This window comes from Daktulosphaira vitifoliae, unplaced genomic scaffold, assembly GCF_025091365.1.
Source record: "Daktulosphaira vitifoliae isolate Bord-2020 unplaced genomic scaffold, ASM2509136v1 Scaffold_2, whole genome shotgun sequence".
NCBI classification, from domain to species: Eukaryota; Metazoa; Arthropoda; class Insecta; order Hemiptera; family Phylloxeridae; genus Daktulosphaira; species Daktulosphaira vitifoliae.
In genome coordinates, this window is record NW_026099573.1 from 12,129,947 (window position 1) to 12,149,889 (window position 19,943).

A 19,943-nucleotide genomic window follows, 5' to 3' on the forward strand; every position below is an offset into this window, starting at 1 on the left:
CAATCATCAAAAAACTCAAGACCAACAAGTCACCTGGACACGATCTTATTAGTAACAAAATAATAAAAAATCTACCGCCCAAAACAATCATACTGCTTACATATATTTACAACGCGATCTTTCGCCTTTCTTATTTCCCCCCTACATGGAAAACAGCAATTATTATCTCCATCTTAAAACCTGAAAAACCCCCAGATATGTCGACGTCATATAGACCAATTAGTCTTTTACCAGTTCTCGGTAAAATCCTCGTAAAGCTTCTCCTTAGCAGACTCTCCCATTAGCGCAAGAGAAAAATACCATACCTGAATTTCAGTTTGGTTTCCGACCATAACATGCCACATTCCATCAACTCCACAGAGTCGTAGATACTATTGCTACATCTCTCGAATCCAAAAAATACTGCTCTGCCGTATTCCTCGACGTCGCGCAAGCATTTGACACGGTCTGGCACACCGGCTTACTATATAAATTAAAAAAAATATTTCCTGCACCATACTTTCTACTACTCAAATCATACCTTGAAAATAGGTTTTTTAGAGTCAAACTTAATTCCACACTATCCGATTATCATAATATTCAAGCCGGAGTCCCCCAAGGTAGCGACATTGCTCCTTTCTTATACATCATCTACACAGCTGACATTCCACATACCGCAAACACACTCATCGGAACATACGCAGATGACACTGCAATACTAGCTGCCGATCAAGATCCGCATAACTGTAGCACATTTTTACAATCTCACCTCAACATATTATCCAAGTGGTGTGACACCTGGAAAATAAAAATTAACGAACTAAAATCTACCCACATCACCTTCACCTTTCTTCAAAATGTCTGTCCTAACATAATTCTCAACAACACTATTATTCCACAAGCAAGGGAAGCGAAATACCTGGGATTGCTATTCGACAGAACGCTCACATGGGGTCCTCATCTTAAAAGTAAACGGAAACAGCTAAATACTCGTCTTCATCTAATAAGACCGCTCATTCAACACAACCAGCACATATCCTATCGTCTACTTCTTTACAAATCCCTCCTCCAACCAATATGGTCATACGGTATCGCGCTCTGGGGTGTTGCAAAGCCGTCTAACATAAGGACAATACAGGCGTTCCAGTCTATTTGTCTCCGTATGATAACCAAAGCACCATGATATGTCACCAACAACTCCCTCCACGAAGACCTCAAAATAGCTACAGTTAAAAAACTGCACACATATATTACAAAATACTACATTCCAAAATGCAATCCCATTCAAACCGTCTTGTTACTCAGCTACATTCAACAATTCTTCCGGGCAATCCAAACAGACGCTTCAAACGCAACTGGTCAAGAGACCTTCTCAATATTATTGAACCCACTTAAAATTAATAATACACAGGTGGCTCTAATGTGAGCTTCCTCCTCACCGCCATATAATTGTCTATTTTATTCCTATTCACATATTTACTTATTGTACATATAGCTGTATAGATTGTAAATTTTCTAATAAACGTTCTTAAAAAAAAAAAAAAAAAGATTTTAAGATGCTACATTTTTTTACATTTAATAGTTCATTTAAAGGATAGATTTTTTTTTTGGTTAATAAAAAGTGAGTTTTATTATTTTATTAATTATGTTATTAAAAATTTTGAGTTTTTAATGTAGTAATATTCTAATCCTATATTTATACTTGTTTAGATTTTATTTCATTTATTTAGATCTCATCAGTCATTCGAATTAAGAGTCATCTTAAAAATATACATTATGTGAATCTATCACATACATTTTTTTACAAGTATTAAATATTAACAATTTCTAATATGATTATAAATAAATTATTAATAAAAAAAAACTTTAGCGCACATTAATAAAATACACGAGAACAATTAGTATCCAATTTTTAGCTACAAATTTTTTTCGGATTTTATTTGAATCAATTCAAGTTGTAGATACTTAACTTTTGACTGGAGCTTCTAAAAAAAATTAATAATTTAATTTCTCAATAAATAGATACTAACTTAAGATTTAGACTTACTTTAATTTGATCTATATAATTTTCACGCATTTCATCGACATTTTTATTGACTTTTTCTAATAAATGTTTTGCTTGTTTAGGTGTCAATAATTTATTATCACCTGATCCTATTATACGATTAAGAGTATTATACTTCGATTGATTTACAACAAGATCTTCTCTTAACTTATTAACTGTCTCTAAAAGAGTGACATTGTCCTCCACAATTTTTTTATCTGTATTAATTTTTTGATCACATACTGAGATCCGATTTCTTAAACTATGAAGAGAGCGCTCTAAAAATTGTCTCTGTCTTAACATCTCTGCAAAAGCACCTTCTTTTACAAGAGATCCTTCGTTTGCTTGAACTCTATGGTACTTGTGGAAAAGATTCTATGACCACCACAAAAACATAACAAATATAACACAATTTTACTTTTATCTTGAGAGATTTATCTTGAGAACTATTACCTTAACAGACTCTTTCAGCTTAACTTGATTATCGGAACACTCATATACATAATGAATATCTATTCTTATATTTCTAAGGAATGCATAAACTTTTCTAACCATACTTTCCTTTATCTTTACATTTCTAGTGGCTTGTTTAATTGAATCTCTTTGATTTCTTAGTGCAAATTCTGTGCGCGATTTAGCTCGTGATCTATCATCTAATTCATGAGTTACCTGATAAATAAAATATATAAAAAATGTTTTCAAAATATTTTATAGTCAAAACAATTTTATATTTAAAAAAAATTAATATCAAAATATGCAGGTCATATAAAATGTATTGCACTCAACTCTCTTTCTAGAATATACCAGTTGAATTGCAGTCAGATGATATTAATCCAACCTCTATAATTATTGAAAAATATCATTATCAAAATTGAAAATAAGTAAAACGAAAAAGGGCATTATTAGAAAAAAAACGGTAGCACAGTGGGGTCGCGGCATAGTGGAGACATTGCATAGTAGGGTCCAGTATAGATTTAATCTGACAGTGATTAAAATCACTATCATAAGAAACGCTTCGATGCAAATCTGTAGATAGTGTTTAATTTTAAAAAATTGATGGATAATTGCAAAAGCAACATCAACTTCTATTAAAATAAAATACAAAACCCATAATTATCATACAAAAATAGTATATTTTTCAATATGGTAGCCATTTGCGTATAGAAGATAGATCGTCGGGACAAATTTTTTTTTTTCATTTTGTAGTACATAAAATAAGCTTTAATTTTATATATGTTTAAAGGACGCAGTATTTCCGGAACATTTTCAAAAATTAAGTTGAAAAAGTTATTTTTTGTAAAAAAGTTACTATTTTAAATCCTCCCAGTGAGCAGAATAAGTGTTAGATTTTCAAAAAAAATTATATCAAATGAAAGGGAAATATCTAAGGTTTCAATACAAAAAAATATTATTTTTATTTGTTCATTTTTGAAAAAGTTATGGCAGTTTTAAGTACAAAAAACATCCCGATAAAATGTAATTTTTATCGCAAACATTACATTTTTTTTTAAATTTTCGACAGCCATTTGCACATAGAAGATAAGATGTCGGGACAAATTTTTTTTTTTCATTTGATAGTATATAACATAACCTTTGATTTGATATATGTTTAAAGGACGCAGTATTTCCGGAACATTTTCAAAAGTTCAGTTGAAAAAGATCTATGTTTTTTACAATATTTTAAGTTTTGAACGCCCCCTATATAAGGGGAAATTGTCCAATTTTAATAAAAAGTATGTCAAATGAAAGATGTACTTATAATGTATTTAGAAAAAAAAAATTTGTGCTGATATATACATTTTTCAAAAAGTTATAGCATTTTTAAGTTGAAAATTTAAAATCGAAAATCGAAAATTTTAACACAAAAATAGTGTTTTTTTAACTACGGCAGCCGTTTAAATGTAGAAAAAAAAGTGTCGGGACAAATTTTTTTTTTTCATTTTGTAGTACATAAAATAAGCTTTAATTTGATATATGTTTAAAGGACGCAGTCTTTCCGGAACATTTTCAAAAATTAAGTTGAAAAAATTAATTTTTGTAAAAAAGTTGCCATTTTAAATCCCCCCCAATGAGCAGGTTAAGTGATAGATTTTCAAAAAAATGATATCAAATGAAAGGTAAATATCTAAGGTTTTAGTATAAAAAAAAATTATGTTGATTTGTTGATTTTTCAAAAAGTTATGGAAGTTTTAAGAAAAAAAAGTGAAAAAATTTCGAAAATTAGCGATTTTTAAATTTGTAATTTTTTTGGATATTTCCCCCATTTGCGGGGAACGAGGGAATTTTTTTCAATTTTTAAGGGTAATGTCTTCAACTAGATACGATTTTTGATCTTTTGACGTATTTTTGAAAGAAATCGGTCCAGTGAGAGCTGAGAAAAAGTGGCAACAGACATAAAAAAAAAAAAAACACATCATAGTAAAATTAATACCTTCTCCGCTTCGCATCGAAGCTAAAATATATCAAATGTGTTAAATAATATTTAATTAAATTTTACAAGCAATGAATAATATATTTTACTCGCCCCTTCAAAAGCTTCGTTTCTTTCTTTCATCAAAGACTTCAGGGGTTCAATCATAAGTATTTGTTCATTTTGACTGATTTTTAATATCATAATCTCTTTTACTACACGACTTTGCTTTAATTTCCCATCTGATATTGCAGCATCTATCTTATCTATCATGTCTTTTTGAATTTTTAATTGATCCTGATACACATTTATTAGCTCTTCTTCAACTTTATGTTTAGCTTTTGTTTTTTCAATATCTTCAATATACTTAGTAACTAATTTAGAGTAATCTTCGGCTTTTTTAATTGAACTAAAAATTGAAAAAATTAATTTTTTTATAATTTAATGTTAACAGTTATATATTTTTTACACTTTAGATTTTTGTATGTAGATAGCGAGATCTTTGTTAAGATTTGTATTAATTTTCTTTAGTTGCTTCAATTTAGCAATCGAAGTTATATCTCTTTCTAAATTATTTCTTTCGTGGTTGTCTTCAATTGCATCAATTTTTAAATAAATTTCCTGTTTTTCTTTTGCATAATCTTCTTTTACCTAAAAAATGTACATATTGTTTACATTATTATACACAATTTTTTTTAATTGATTTGTTAATTTTATAATAATTTTGAAAAATTACATTTATGTTTATATAAAAGTATGGGAAAATTATATTCAGCACCCTCATATTTTTTAACTATTTACATCCATTAGGGGTAATAACTTTTACATATCTATTGAGTTTTCTACTACTGAAATTTAATCCTATGGGTATTTTTAGTCTGAACTACATTTAAAACAATCATCAAAACATCCCAAAAAATATTTAATCATTATACATTATTATCATTAAATTTCTAACTTGTAAAACAACTTTCTCTTTTTCTGCCACATTTCGATCGAATTGATCTTTTATTTCTTGTAATTTTGCAGTTTCTATGGCCGTCAACTCTTTTATTTTCCTACCAATATAAAGAATAATATAATATAAATATTTTTATTTAAGTAGTTAATATAAAAACCTTTCAATTTCCTCATGTACTCTAAACGTTTTTTCCTCTAATTTTGCATATTTTTCGTATTCCACCATTAATGCATCATTATATTTTACATCTAATGATTTAATTTCTTTATCGTTGAATTCTTTAACTTTGTTAATTTCATCTTCAAGACTTCCTTTTTGAGTATCAAATCGAAGATTTCTCTTCTGTATAAAATTATATTATTTGAACTAGAATTTAAAACTGGTATCAAAATCTATTTTATCTATTAAATGACTAAAATCGCATTAAAATAAAAATTAATGTAAACTATGTAGAATTCTATAACTTTAATAAAGAAAGAATTTTGTAATTATTACTAGATATCATGATGACTGAAAATTAATAGAATTTTAGGGAGAAAACTCGAAAAATTAGAACAAAAAATCAAATTTTATAACAATTGGCAATACAAAGACATTTTTTGTAGGTTAGCTGTTATAAGTGTAACCTTATAAATTATAAAATTACATTTAAAACGACTTAAAATATGGATTATACAATATATTCTTAATAGGTACTAATATGCAATACTTTAAAATATTAGTCATATGTTATTATTCATTAGAGTAATTTAAATTATAATCATTGAAAAATAAATAAAAATTTTTTAACTTAATTGACTAATCTTACATAGGAGAATAATCTTTGAGACAATTTTGTTTAATCTAAATATTCACTTTAAATATTTTAGTTATTAAAAATTGGAATATTCAATGGATCAAGGGTAAAGACTACCGCATATTTCTATAGATAAGAATGAATTTAGATATTATTTATAGAGCGATTAAATAAAAATATTACAATAAAAAAAAATTAATTTTAGAAAATATTTTTATACTAGAAAACGTAATTTATAAATTTATATCTAGAAAACTTTATTTTTTTTATTTTTCTTTATTTTTTCCAAAAAAAAAAAATATTTTATGCTCTTAATTTTCATATTTATAGAAATATTAAATTTCTAAAATGATATTGCATGACTAATGAAAAAGACTAAACGTTTCTAAAATATTCTTTACAGGGTATTTTCATTAAATAAATGTTTATTTTTACATTTTTGAGGCTCTCTAACTGTTCTAATCGTTTAGAATGAGTTTCTTGCAATTCTAAAACACGTTTATTTTTAGTTTTCTGTAATTCTGATATTGTATACTCTCTTTGTCTTTTTAATTCTTGTTCTTTTGTTTTAAGGTGTTCAATATAATTTATCTTTTCTTTCATAGTTGAGGATGACATTAATAACTCTTCTGAGTAAGCAAAATCATCATTCATAGATGCCATCATACCCTGAGCATCAACTATATCCCAAATACATATACTTCCATCGATCGATGTTGAAAGAAGAACTGAGTCGTCAATTGATAGTTTAATCTGAAAACTTAAAATATATCAACTGAAAGCATACTTATATGATTTTACCTTAGTTATTATCGAATTATGTGCCTGAAATTCCTTATACATTAGTGTACTTCTTAATGGCAATAATAAAGATAAAATAACACCATTTTTTTGAGCATAGAAGAGCATTGAATCTGATCTTGACAACACTACTGCTCCGGAAAGTTGAAAGGAATCCATTTCTTTATTTCTTATTATCTACAATAAATTATTACGTTCACTATTAAGTCATTTTTTTCATTTATTAATTATAAAGTTTTATTAACAGTGTTGTTATATATTTCCCGAATCCTGCCATCTGAAGCAGTAGGAAATATTTGTTTACTATCACTTGATACAGTTAGTTCTTTGAATTTTTGATCAATTTGTAACACATTTAAGACCATTTCCCCTGTATATAAGTTGAAGTGATAAATTGCCCCATCGGAGCCACAAGTATACAACTTCCAGTCATGTGCAGACCAGTTCATACAAGTAATCTAAAATAGTTCATGATTGGGAAATAACTATAAGTAATTAGACCAGAAACAATTTACAATATCTGTATGCCCTATGCATTCAAAACGTTTTTCAAAAGTCACAGAACAATAAATTTCCACTTTTAAGTTGTTGATAATACTGAACATGTGGCCTGATGAGCTAAACTGCACAATGGGACAATCTCTCACTGGAAATTTTCGCCAAATATTTAAACTTTTGGGACGAACTAGTTGAAAAACCACCTTGCTCCGAAATGACGTTACACAGTACAAACCAGTAGGATGTAAAGATAAACTCAGAACATCTTCATCAAATAATTCAGTGAATATCAATGTACATTCTAAATAATTCCACATTTTAATAGTGCGGTCTTCTTTTCCACAAGTCATAAAAAATGGTTTCCATTTGCATACAGATAGATTAGATATACAACCATGATGGAGTCTCACTCCTAATGGCAAGAACTTCTACAAATTATTTTATTATTTAAGGATTAAATTTTTATATATTTTTAAACCGATAAATTCTATTTAAATATCCAAATAATATTTTTCATTATCATATTTTGTTAATAAGTTTTTGTTAATTAGTAATTAAAGCTAAGGCAGGAATATTGTACTATGTAACTACATATAAGTAAAATTCATAGTATTGTAGAAAAAAAAATATGAGTTTCTTAACTAATTAAACAATCAACACGTTCAGTGACAACACGATTATTATGAATAATAGGGTTACTCTGAGATTTTTCTGATTTCACGAATCTATTAAAATTTTTTAGTCCAACAATATTCCGTAAAAAAAAAATTAAATTCGAAAAATTGTTACAAAGATTGTTATACAAAAATAAAACAGATTATATTAAATTGGTAAATAAATACTTGGTCGACCCGAAGTAGTTGGGAGTAAGGCGAGGAAAAATAAGGAGGTTATTAAATACTCGATTATTATCCACACCAACGAAAAAAATAGTATCACGTCTAATTACAACTTACCAATATCATGTCCTCTTTTCCAATAAATTTTACCCAATATATTTGGGAAAGCTTAGTGATACACGCTACAGTGTCATTTTCTATGTTCAGACATATAGTTTCAATAACGTTCAAGGAGTCCTTTTGTCCTAATTCATTATTATCTATTAAAGTTAATACATGGCGTTTTTTGTACCTATTTGAAAATATTATTGATCAATATCTCATAATTTTGTCTCCCCCAGATAGAAATGAACAACGGGGAAATATAAAAAATATTTCGAAAAAATAAATCAATTATTAAAAAAACATATAAAAACTTATTTTAATACAACTATTTTAAGAATTATTGTTTTTAAATAGATCATAATTTATCCTCCTTTATCATATATACACCCCTAAACACCATATGTGCAGATATAGATTGTTTTGTAATTTTTTTAATACTTTATCAAAGTTAAAATTTATTTCACTCATAAGAAAAATACAAAATAAATAAAATAAAAACATACCTTCCATCAATTTTTAATTCGTAATAATACACTTCGAAGTTGCCGACCATAAACAAAATTCCTTTATCAAAGGAAATACAACACTTTATGTCCACTTTTTTTTCATCTTTAGGCAAAATTGACATTACATCTGCAGGATTTTTTAACTTGATAGTGGGATCCAGATCAATGAGATTCTGAACGGTATAAATAGCTTTTAGATCACCATCATCGATTAATATTAATCTTCCGTCTACCGTACCGGCCAAAACTCTAAAGAGAATACTTAGTATGTAAGTAAACAAAACCCAGCACAGTGGGGACGAGGTATAGTTGGGTCCAGTATAGATTTAATCTGACAGTGATTAAAATCACTATCATAAAAAACGCTTCGAAGCAAATCTGTAGAGAGTATTCTAAGAAATTTGTGGATAATTACAAAAGCAACATCAACTTCTATTTCCTTAATTATATCCAGATTAGTAAATCTTAGATTCAAAATTATAATATATATTCTTTTAATTATATATTTTATAACTTTTATAATTGTTTTCAAATTATTATTGATTTTTAATATGTTAAAAGTAATCATATTCAACCTACTTTTTTTGTGAAAGTTTATAATAAAAAAAAAATAAATTTATTGCCATAACTTGGGCCTAAATTTTCAGCCTAAAAGTGACACAATATTAGACAAATTCAAGTAAGTTCAATCACTACTCTACTGAAAAATAAAAATCTTAAGTTTATAAATTATTTTATTTGAAATATAAAATAAAACAAACGCCACACATTTCAGCTTTTTCTTTTATTACCTTTTCAATTTGTTCTTCTACAGTTGGACCTGTTTCATCTGGCTGCATGAAATTATTTTATCAATCAATTAACCTAGCGTTTATTTTATTTTATTAATTTTGATTAAAACGAAGCTAAAAACAAAAATGTATTGATTTGCTCATTTTGAATAAAGTTATGGCAGTTTTAGTAAAAAAAATTTTAAAAATTTCGATTTTTAAATTTATAATTTTTTTGGAGACTTCCCTCATTTACGGAGAACGACGGAAATTTTTTCAATTTTTGAGGGTATTTTCTGGGACTAGATATGATTTGTGATCTTTTGACGTATCGTTGGAAGAAATTGGTTCGGTGAGAGCTGAGAAAAAGTGGTAACTGACAAAAAAAAAAAACACGTCATAGTAAAATTAATACCTTCTCAGCTTCGCATTGAAGCTAATATAATATAATATATATTAGGGTGGTCCTTATTTTACCAACTTTAAGAAATCGAATGGCAGAACCTCACATTTTGTTCTATGTAGTAAATAAAAATTATTCATAAAATTTGAGTTTTCTAGGTCAACTCCTTCAAGTGCCTCAAAGGGGTTGAAACATGTCGAAAACGAATATAATTTTAGTACTTTGCGTCTATTATTTAAAATATTAAGATAACAGAACAAACTATAGAATCAGTTTTGTAGGATAACATATTAGCTAAATAAAAGATTTTTACATATACTTACGTATAATCGACCGCGAAGCATAAAAATTAAAAAATACTATAAAAATTTTTTTTTCAAAAAAACAATTATTTTCATTTTTTGCCAATATCTCTCTAAATATTTAAAATGCAACAAAATTATAGTTTAAATTAAAAAAATAATTAAATTTTTGTAAAAAACCAAAAATTATTTCACTATATGCATGTTTTTCTAAGTAGTTTTCAATTTGTTACTCAAAATAATTTTTAAATAAATTATTTTCAAAAGCTACGTTAAAAAAAATATTAAAAAAAAATTGTGAAAACTGAAACAAAATTTTTCAGTGGTTGGGATTTGAACTTAATTTACCTCACCATCATGACGAGAACTTTCCCACTGAACTACCTGGTAACAGAGGATATCTAGTGAAATTTTAGTATCTTAATTTGTTTGTAAAAAAATAATTAACAAATATTACATAAAATTAATAATTCAAAGAGAAAACAGTGAAAAAATGCAAAAAATGTCATCAATCGAGGAGATTCGATCCCGAGTCTGTACGTGTTATAGAATTACGTATTGTCGACTATACCATAGTACAAGTTCACACCTGAAGAAAAATTACTCTATTTAAGCTGATTAAAAATTCTCTAAGTCAATTTTTTCGACTTAGGGCAGGCATTAGCAAAAAATTCCAAATACATCTGATTCTGTATTCAATATAGATAAGATCTAAATAAATTTTATGAAAATCGGTGATCTCATCACCGTGAATTTGCTTTGTTATATTTCAATGATAATTCTGCTCTTGTTACTGATGAAATCTTGTTACTTTGGAAAAAGGCAAGAATACCTTCAAAATATCATTGCGATATAGTTCGAAAATTAAAAAAATTAAATGATAATTTTTGTAAAAAACCAAAAGTTATTTCACTATAAATAATTTATAAGATTTATTTCAAACTTCATATATTTTTTAATTTTAATAAGGTTTTATCAACCATTATTTGAATAATAACCTTTTTTTTAGTTAAATAAAGGTTTATTTTTAACTGTAAACATTAGTAAAATATAATATTATTTTGAGCATCTCTTGTTAGAATATCTTTTCTATGACTAGGGTAATTATTATTATATTGCTCTACCACCTAAAATAACAAAAATTGCATTTTTACTTTGATTTTCGAAAAAATTGTTACTTAAGAACATACTTTCAATACATACTGCTTTTTTTTTCATTTTTAGTAAGCCGGGTGTTAAGTTCTGCCATTAACTTTATCGTTCGGCAGCATTTTTACAACACTTAAACACTTAAACTTTATATTAAATATAAAAAGGTAACAAATCATAATAGACGTAGGTCTCATTCTAGAGAATATTTTCCAAATCTAATATACACACAAAGTCTAATTAATTGAAATAAACGCAATACTTTATAAACGATTGTTAACACTGCAGCAAGAAAATACCATAAAATTAACTCAGTCAACTACAAAAGGAAATAAAGGTAAGTGCGAATATTTATTTGCATGCTTTACTTCTTAAAAATTCGCATAATAAACAAGAATAAGAATAAGCGAGGTAAGGATATTTTATTAATTGATAACTAAATATAGTTCGACCCAAAATTTGACCTAGAATATTTAAATTTTACGAACAATTTTTATTTACTACATAGAACAAAATATGGCGTTCTTCCATTCGATTTTTTAAAGTTGGTCAAACCCAATCCTAATATTTATATGTATATATATATATATAATAAAACTAAAATAGATACGTTTTGTGATATTTTAACGTATCGTTGAGCTAAATTAGTCCAACAGGAGCCAGAGACTACTAAAAAAATACTACAATGTAAAAACAATACCTTCCAGCTATGCATCAAGGCTAAAAAGAATTTAAATAGTTTTACTCAAATTCTATAATACTACATGTTCATAATGTTATTGAACAACTGGAGATAGAGAGTTGATTTAATAAACCTTTAATTCCGAAATGATTAATTTTTCTTAATATTTTATCTTCATTCTTTTAGATCTGGCGACTTTTATTTTTTATCTCTTTTAGGTTATTCTTAGAATTACAAAAAAAAAATATATTTTAATCAATAATCCACTAGAAATACATATATAACAAAATAGATTGGTTCCCATACTAACCACGCAAATAATTGAAGCTACCGTTCAGGCATTTTGAAAGGGTCAATTTCATCATATTAAATTGTTTAATATCATTGTTTTTTTTCCAATTATAGAAAATATAATTAAAATTCTGTGATTAAATCTATTAACAGTGATTTTTATCCAATGTTTATACATGATGAAAGTTGCCTCATTTATAAAATATTGAAAAAAGGGGTATTTGACGTTGTGACGTAGTTCATCATATTACGCTATAACATGATGCTTATACTCTTTTATACATCCGATGTGTGTACAGCGAAATTTCAGATATTTCGAAAGTCTATTCTCATAGAAATTAATAAAATTAAAGTGCTTCTAAAATTATTTAAGCATAACTGGTTGAAAAATCTTTTAACAAACACAATAAACTAAGACGTACTTGAAAATTTATTTATTTTCAAACACCCTTTATAGGATGAGGATGTTGATTTTAAGAAAAAATCCTAATATTACTTCAGAAAAATGAACTTTAATTCAAACCTACATCAAACAAATAATATTTATTAAAATAACATACAAACTTATGAATAAAAAAACGAAATGCAAAACACAACTTCAATAAATACAATAACTTAAAAAACAAATAACTTCGGACCTAATAGTGGTTTTTTAATTTTTAGATTTTATTTTTATTTAAACTTTGTTATTATTATTATTATGAAACAATTTTAAATTTATTATACTTTGACTGAATTTTTTATCAATATACAGAGTGATTTTTTTAACAAAAAAAAAAATATGTTTAAATTATATATATTCTGCAAGTAATTGAGTGGGTTATAATAAAAAATGACCCTGTATAGTAACCGGTAAAAAGTATCAATTATTATTATTTTGAAAATTTTGTATATTATTACTACAAATTATTAAAATTTACCGTACTGTTATTGATTTTATCTCATTTTAGTGCGTATAAATTACAAATTACTATTCTTAAAAGAGTATTATTATTATTAAAATTATATAAAGATTTTTCTATAATTTATTCTGTTTATTTATTTAACCAGTGAACTAAAAGGATAGAATTCCTACTAATATAAGAGTCATTATTATTTTAAAAATTATATGACTAAATAGCTCTATAAAAATTTTCTAGAATAAAGTTATCAAAGTCTATGAAATAAGCCTGGGTTTAAACAATGAATTATTTAAGTATAATTTTGGTTTCTTACGTATTTTTTGTCAACCAGCATGCTGTGGTTATTTCAAAGTTATCGGCTTTTTGAAACCCATACTGCTTCCACGTTAAATCACCTAACATCATTAACCGAAAAAGTCTTTTACCCACAAAACACATTATTCGTGGATCGACTGGATTTGGTACCATCTAATCTGATCCAGTGAAATTATAAAATATCTAACAAAATTTTATATACTAAAAGTAATATCATGTCAAAAGTAATAATTACATCAAAAACCGGTCCAACAATATCAGGTGGATTAATTGCTTTCATTTCATTTTCAATTTTTGAACGCAACCAATCGTAATAGTACATAAAATAATCAGGACCTTCAGACAAAACTGCTAAATATGAACCATCGCAGGTAAACTTGATTTGCACGAATGAATTACCGACAAGACCTGCAGGGGTAGGCATTACTCGTTTCTTTTTAAACGTTTCTAAATCATACAAACATACAGTTGGCTGTTCACCTTTATCAGCCACTGCTAAAAGGTTTCTGAAACAATCATGAAGATAAAATAAAATAATATAATAAAAAAATTCGTACATATATCAAATTAGTACCATTACTTTAAACAGAATTAGGAGATTAAACCTCCTCCCCCACCAAAAAAAAAATTTTTAAATGCTTTTACGAGCCATTTAGGCTCTTGGCCAAAACTATATCCTTCCATCTCTCTCTATCATATGCCTGCTACCAGTCCACTTCAATTTCTTCTAATAATTTTTGACACTGTCCTTCCATCTTTTCCGCGGTCTTCTTCTTTATCTTTTTCCTCTCATCATATATGTCAATGCTCCTTTCAACAAACCATTGGCCCGTCATACAAGACTTCCCCATTCTATTCTTGTCCCTCTGGTGAATTGGACCACATCTTCTCTTTTGTAAAGCTGGCATAGTTGATCGTTCGTTCATATTTCCCGTATCTATTCCGTATTGTTGAATACGGAAATAATTGTTGCATTTTTCTAAGAACTTTTCTCTCAAATAAACGTAGTTTCTCATCATCACCTCTCGACGTATGTGACACATACATATGTTAATATAGGGCAGAAGCACAGATGTACTCCCCCCCCACAAAAAAAAATTACACCTTTTAAAAATTTTGAAATTTATATATAAAGACTATATATCTGTTTATGAAATTAGGATTCATAACCCACTTAATTACTTATAAAATAGATACGATATAGACAAAAAAATTTTGGTTTCTTTTATAGTTATATAAAATTTTTACTTTATCAGTTATTAATTATTTTTTAGCAACATTCTTTATAACTTACAAGGTATTAACTTAATTCTTTTAAATATCAGCATACATATTTAACTAGCTTAGAAAATAAGAAATAATCTAATAAAAAAATGGTAGATCGATAACAGTTTTTGAAAAATTACTTCGAAAATTAAATCGATTTTAAAATATAGACCGAGGAAAAAGTGTGTGACTATTGTATCATAAGACATTTCTCGGTCGCACTCTTTCTCTGAACCAGATATAAAAATCTTAATAATTTCCGAAATAGTGGTCCGAAAATTATTATCAACACATTTATTTCATAATTAGATAATTTCCTACTGTATAAGATAGTTAAAAATATGTTTCTATTTAAAAAATTAAGTTGACACTTTTATAAGCCAAAATAAATGATAATAAAAAGTATTTATTAACTGTAAAATAAAAAATATATATATAATTAAAAATATCAACATTTTTTTTCAAACTTTATGGCCATTATAAATATAAATATTAATAGTTTCATAAAATATAGTTTTATTATTTGTCAAAATAACAATAATATTGAAAAAAGAAAAGCTTCATAATTAAGTAAAATTACTTTAAAATCGAATTTAAACATATGGAACTGCACTTCTTCATTTTACACTGCAGTATGAAATACCATAGTTATAAAATAGTACTATAGTATTTAAACAAATATTTGTTGAAATGCCAAAAAAAAAAATTTTAAACCCCTAAAATATATTTTCGTAAACACTAAAATCACATTTGAGAAATATATTTAGAATTTAAATAAAAATAACAATATAATCAAAAAAACTTTGAATTTTATAAATGTTGAATTAAATACTTGGTTATACATATATCCATTGCTGTAATAGTATTTTGTGGTTCTGATAAATGTAAAAATCGTTGAGAATTTTGAGTAAAATTATGTGCGATAATTAATCCAGCAGCTGGATAAACAATTTCGTTTTTGTTAATGAACATACAATTGCCGGTCACGCCAGTTGTAAGACCAAAAAAAAATTTTGGTTTGAGAGTTGGTACTTGAGATACTGTCATAACATCAATTACTTTCGCAGAAATTATCTATTAAATTTTATATATTTACCTAATTATATAATTTACACAATTTTAGTGAAAAGTAATTTTTTTTAAGTATTAAATACTATATGTTAAACAATTTTATGTAACTAAGAAAATAAAAAATGTTATAATAACATAATTTATAAAATATTATTTCTAAAAATGTCATTTGATATTTATAGGGAAATTAGGTGCATAACGGTAAATAACGTTCATCATTACATAAGAAATCCAAATTTAACTTTTAATGAATAAAAATTAAAAACCTTAAATTTACATGTTACTGACGAATATTATTTATTTGATAGTAACTAATTAAATTAAAAGCTAGTTGTTTTGAATTTCGAACTAATTTAGTTAATACTTAGTTACTAAAATAACATGAATATAGAATATTTTTAAATATGAATTATTAAATGCAATTTAAAGGGACTCTCCTATACAATAAGTCTCACTTGCCCTAAATAGAAAAATATTTTTAATTCATGCCACTAAATGTAAAGTTTTATAAATAGTTGAAATCAGGGGTCGGATTAAAAACATCTGCAAGACATTAATGTATAAAAAATCCGTGTCAATATTATTAGTTGTTATAGATGTATAGATGTAATAGATGTTGTATAACTTATCTGAGTCATCTTTATAAGATTATATCATTTAACGACTATTCGAAAGGCTCTAGGCACAGATGTAAATTCTTTCACTATAGCAGTATGCATGGCATTCAATATTAAGCAATCCGAGTATTCACATATACATTTTAAAGTTTATATTTTAACAATTTAATGAATTATTCAAAAAAACAGGTAATTAATTATAATTATTTTTAGTGGCGCGTGGAGTTTTTGTTTTTGGGAAGAATTTTAATTTCAATCAATTATTTTATTGTTCATCTTTTTATCGTAAGACTTCAAAAAAATGTTCTATTTTTCAACTAGAAAATTTATGAAGAATTTCTGCAACTTTCAATAATAATTTTAAAAAATAATCTCCAAAAATGACTCTTGGTTGCATCATTTATTATATGTTTATTGAACCCGCAGGGGAAACCACAAGAATCATGGACCTAACAACTCCACAGACCCTAGTTAATTCAGTAGGGGTGGCAACACGTACCACTGCTCTTAGCCGGTCATGACTTTGGTTAGTTGGGACCGGTAGGCCTGGGCACACCTGTTTGCTAACAGCGAATAGGCCCCCCCTAACCAAGCCATACCAAGTGAAAGGGTTACTAACTTGTCACAGGGTAGTTAGTCGAAAGGTAAAGTGACCATTGGGATCCTTTATGACATCTGGCGCACCATAGAGTATACAGTACACCTTGTCACAGTATCGAGCTCTGTTGTGATATTTATTTCTGGACTACTCGTGGAAACTACATGGATAAAAACATATAAGCACCACAAAATAACGAACTTGGGACAAACAGTGTCCCTTCGACTCTTCGAAGAAGAATCGCCGAACTTGAAGATCTTAATGCGAACAACGGGACACTTGGTGAACCGTCTACTAGCAAAGAGACGGTAACGTCAACAAATGCAGACCAGGGATCGCAAGATTAACTGGGAGCAGTAGCTGACAAAATCGAGGGTCTAAAACTTAGACCAGAGAAACTGAGCGGCAGTCAGAGGCGCAAGCTGAAGAGGAGCCGAGCAATCATGAAGGGACAGAAAAACCTACCACAGGAGGGAGAAAAGGGAACCGAAGCTCAAAAACCTGAGGACAAGGGGCTAGAACCTCCGTGTAAGAAAACTCATTGGGTATCGACTTACAGGAATGTGATAACCGATGATAAAAAAATGGCTCTGGTCCTGGCAGACTACCCCACTAACAAGTTAACCACAGAACAGGAGCTACTCATTGAATCTTATGTTGGAGACTTGTTTCTTTCGGGTTCTAATGGAACCGACGCACAGCGGGCCAACGAGCTTCAAAAGTTGGCATTAAATCATAGAGCAAAAAATATATTCCTAAAATTATTATTACTTTTATTTTTGTCTATCAGACATAAAAAGTCATTTACATAATATTAACATAAGGTATTTATTTATTTTAAAGACATTTTTACAGAAATAGCTATTCAATTTATTAATAAAAGAAAAATGTATTATTTTAAGTTTTAATTTTAAAATTAGTTATGGTTATCGTCATCATTTTCATCATTATCGTAATCGTAATCATTGTTATCATCATCATCATCATCATCACTATCTTTGGCATATTGAAGAGAGACTCAGACATCTGGTGATTTTAAAAATGCAAGTGCTTCAATTGGCATTAATTGTGTTTTTTTCTTGGGCAGTTTTTTTTTACTTGAAATTACTGGATCTGAACTTAATAAAAACAAATTTAACATATCTAAATAAATTTTTTCATGACAACATTTCCTTGAGTTATGCTCTCGATATCTCTTAAAATCTTTATTTCATCCTTCTTGGACTTCTTCAGTCAACTGTCATATTGGCAATAAAGCAGATTCAATTATCTCTGGCCCATGAATAAAAACTTGTGCATTGTGGGTGTTATATTATACCACGGATACTTCTCAACAAACTATTTTGCAGTTTTAAACATGTATTCTCGAAACTCATTATTTTTATTTCGAGTCCACTAGCTACTACTATCATTACTATATGTATATTTTTTATTAATTCTATGTTTAATTTTGTAATTTCAGCAGAAATTTCTGAATTTTGAAAAAAACGTCTAGCTGTGTTACCATCATTAGAATTTCCAAATCCTGGTTTGGGTTTATCTACAAGTAATCGTAATTTTTCTTTAAATTTTTTTTGGATTCTAAGTTTGTTTTCTGAAACAATTTTTTTTCTATCTCTCCTAGCTTGCCATTTTTTGAGTGGTAATTTGAAAGACAAATGGAGGAGATATTCGAAAAAAACGAATCCACCCATGTAAAACTGATATCCCAAAAGATAAATTATCAGGTTTTACCTCTCGTTTAACCATTTCATCAATTAAATTAAACTCTTTCGATGTTGCACCACACAAGAAACATTTAAGTGTTGATGTCGTATCTGTTAGTGCATTACATATTTTTCCATCAACCATTGCTAAAATCAAATTGTGAGTTACAATAAATGATTTATTATCAAAAGACCCAGTACTATTAATTAACTTATTTATTTGACTCTTAACTTTTTCTTTCTTAGGTATAGATGTCTCCATAGATTCTTTTATAAATTCAATTTTTATAGGCCTATAATATCTAGTTGATGCAGGACGTGGATTTTGCCATATAATTTGGTAACCATTTACCAAGCGAAGTGGAACTAATTTTGTAATAAATACAGCCGAATCACTGGCTCCAGGACTACAAAAAACCTGTTTATATGGACTATCTTCAGAGCTACCAACAAAGCCCCATTTCGAATATAAAATAAACTTATCCAATTCATTTTCTGGGAGTAAGTCAATAACAGGCTTTTGTACTAAAAATAATCTTTTTACTGTGTGATCAAGTAATGCTTGTAAAAAAACTTCTGCGTGTGTAGAAGTTACTTGTATATCTTTTGGTTTCGGATAACATTGTTTTTAACTTTCTTGTACGACTTTCTATGATGGAAATTTATCGAGGGCACTCATCCTAATAATATTGTACTGATGTCGAGATAGCTTATCATCTACTATAACAGCTAGTGCATCATCACCCGATAGTTTTTTAGGTGCTTGTGACTGCATAAATACTTTTCTATATCTACTTGCACGTGTGGGAGTGGATGTATTTATTTCCTTCAGTAATTTTGCTGCTTCAATTTGTCCCGATGCCCTTAAGCTCATCTGTGTTGCATGACTTAACATATTAACAGGCGTCTTATTTCTCAGTTCTTGAGTTTTT

General features: G+C 27.6%; 1 protein-coding gene and 1 long non-coding RNA gene across 3 annotated transcripts in view; one reads left to right on the top strand and one right to left on the bottom strand.

Moving 5' to 3' along the window:
* The window catches only part of LOC126898962 (uncharacterized), a 180,102-nt gene extending 175,643 nt beyond the window's left edge, over positions 1–4,459 (top strand). For both annotated transcript variants that reach the window (XR_007702438.1, XR_007702437.1), the window contains exon 2: positions 3,329–4,459. This is a non-coding gene — a long non-coding RNA (uncharacterized LOC126898962). The remainder of the gene's footprint in view (positions 1–3,328) is intronic.
* Positions 1,841–16,114, bottom strand: LOC126898918 (cilia- and flagella-associated protein 57-like). Its single transcript, XM_050673308.1, has 16 exons — positions 15,852–16,114; positions 13,989–14,259; positions 13,752–13,906; positions 8,937–9,188; positions 8,446–8,620; positions 7,507–7,917; positions 7,237–7,449; positions 6,992–7,168; positions 6,626–6,943; positions 5,552–5,736; positions 5,392–5,491; positions 4,903–5,084; positions 4,548–4,842; positions 2,477–2,692; positions 2,027–2,398; positions 1,841–1,964 (listed from the first exon to the last, which is right to left on the bottom strand). The coding sequence occupies exons 1-16, from the start codon at positions 16,064–16,066 to the stop codon at positions 1,896–1,898; spliced, it is 3,606 nt and encodes a 1,201-aa protein (XP_050529265.1). The 5' UTR covers positions 16,067–16,114; the 3' UTR covers positions 1,841–1,895.
* Positions 16,115–19,943: the final 3,829 nt, after the last annotated feature.

Excerpts from the sequence above, each read along its gene's own strand:
- LOC126898918 (XM_050673308.1), bottom strand. The coding sequence starts at position 16,066 with ATGACAGTATCTCAAGTACCAACTCTCAAACCAAAATTTTTTTTTGGT. Across the intron at positions 13,907-13,988 it reads TTGTTGGACCGGTTTTTGAT|ATGGTACCAAATCCAGTCGA; the intron begins GTAATTATTACT and ends GGATCAGATTAG. Across the intron at positions 5,492-5,551 it reads GTACATGAGGAAATTGAAAG|GAAAATAAAAGAGTTGACGG; the intron begins GTTTTTATATTA and ends TTATATTGGTAG.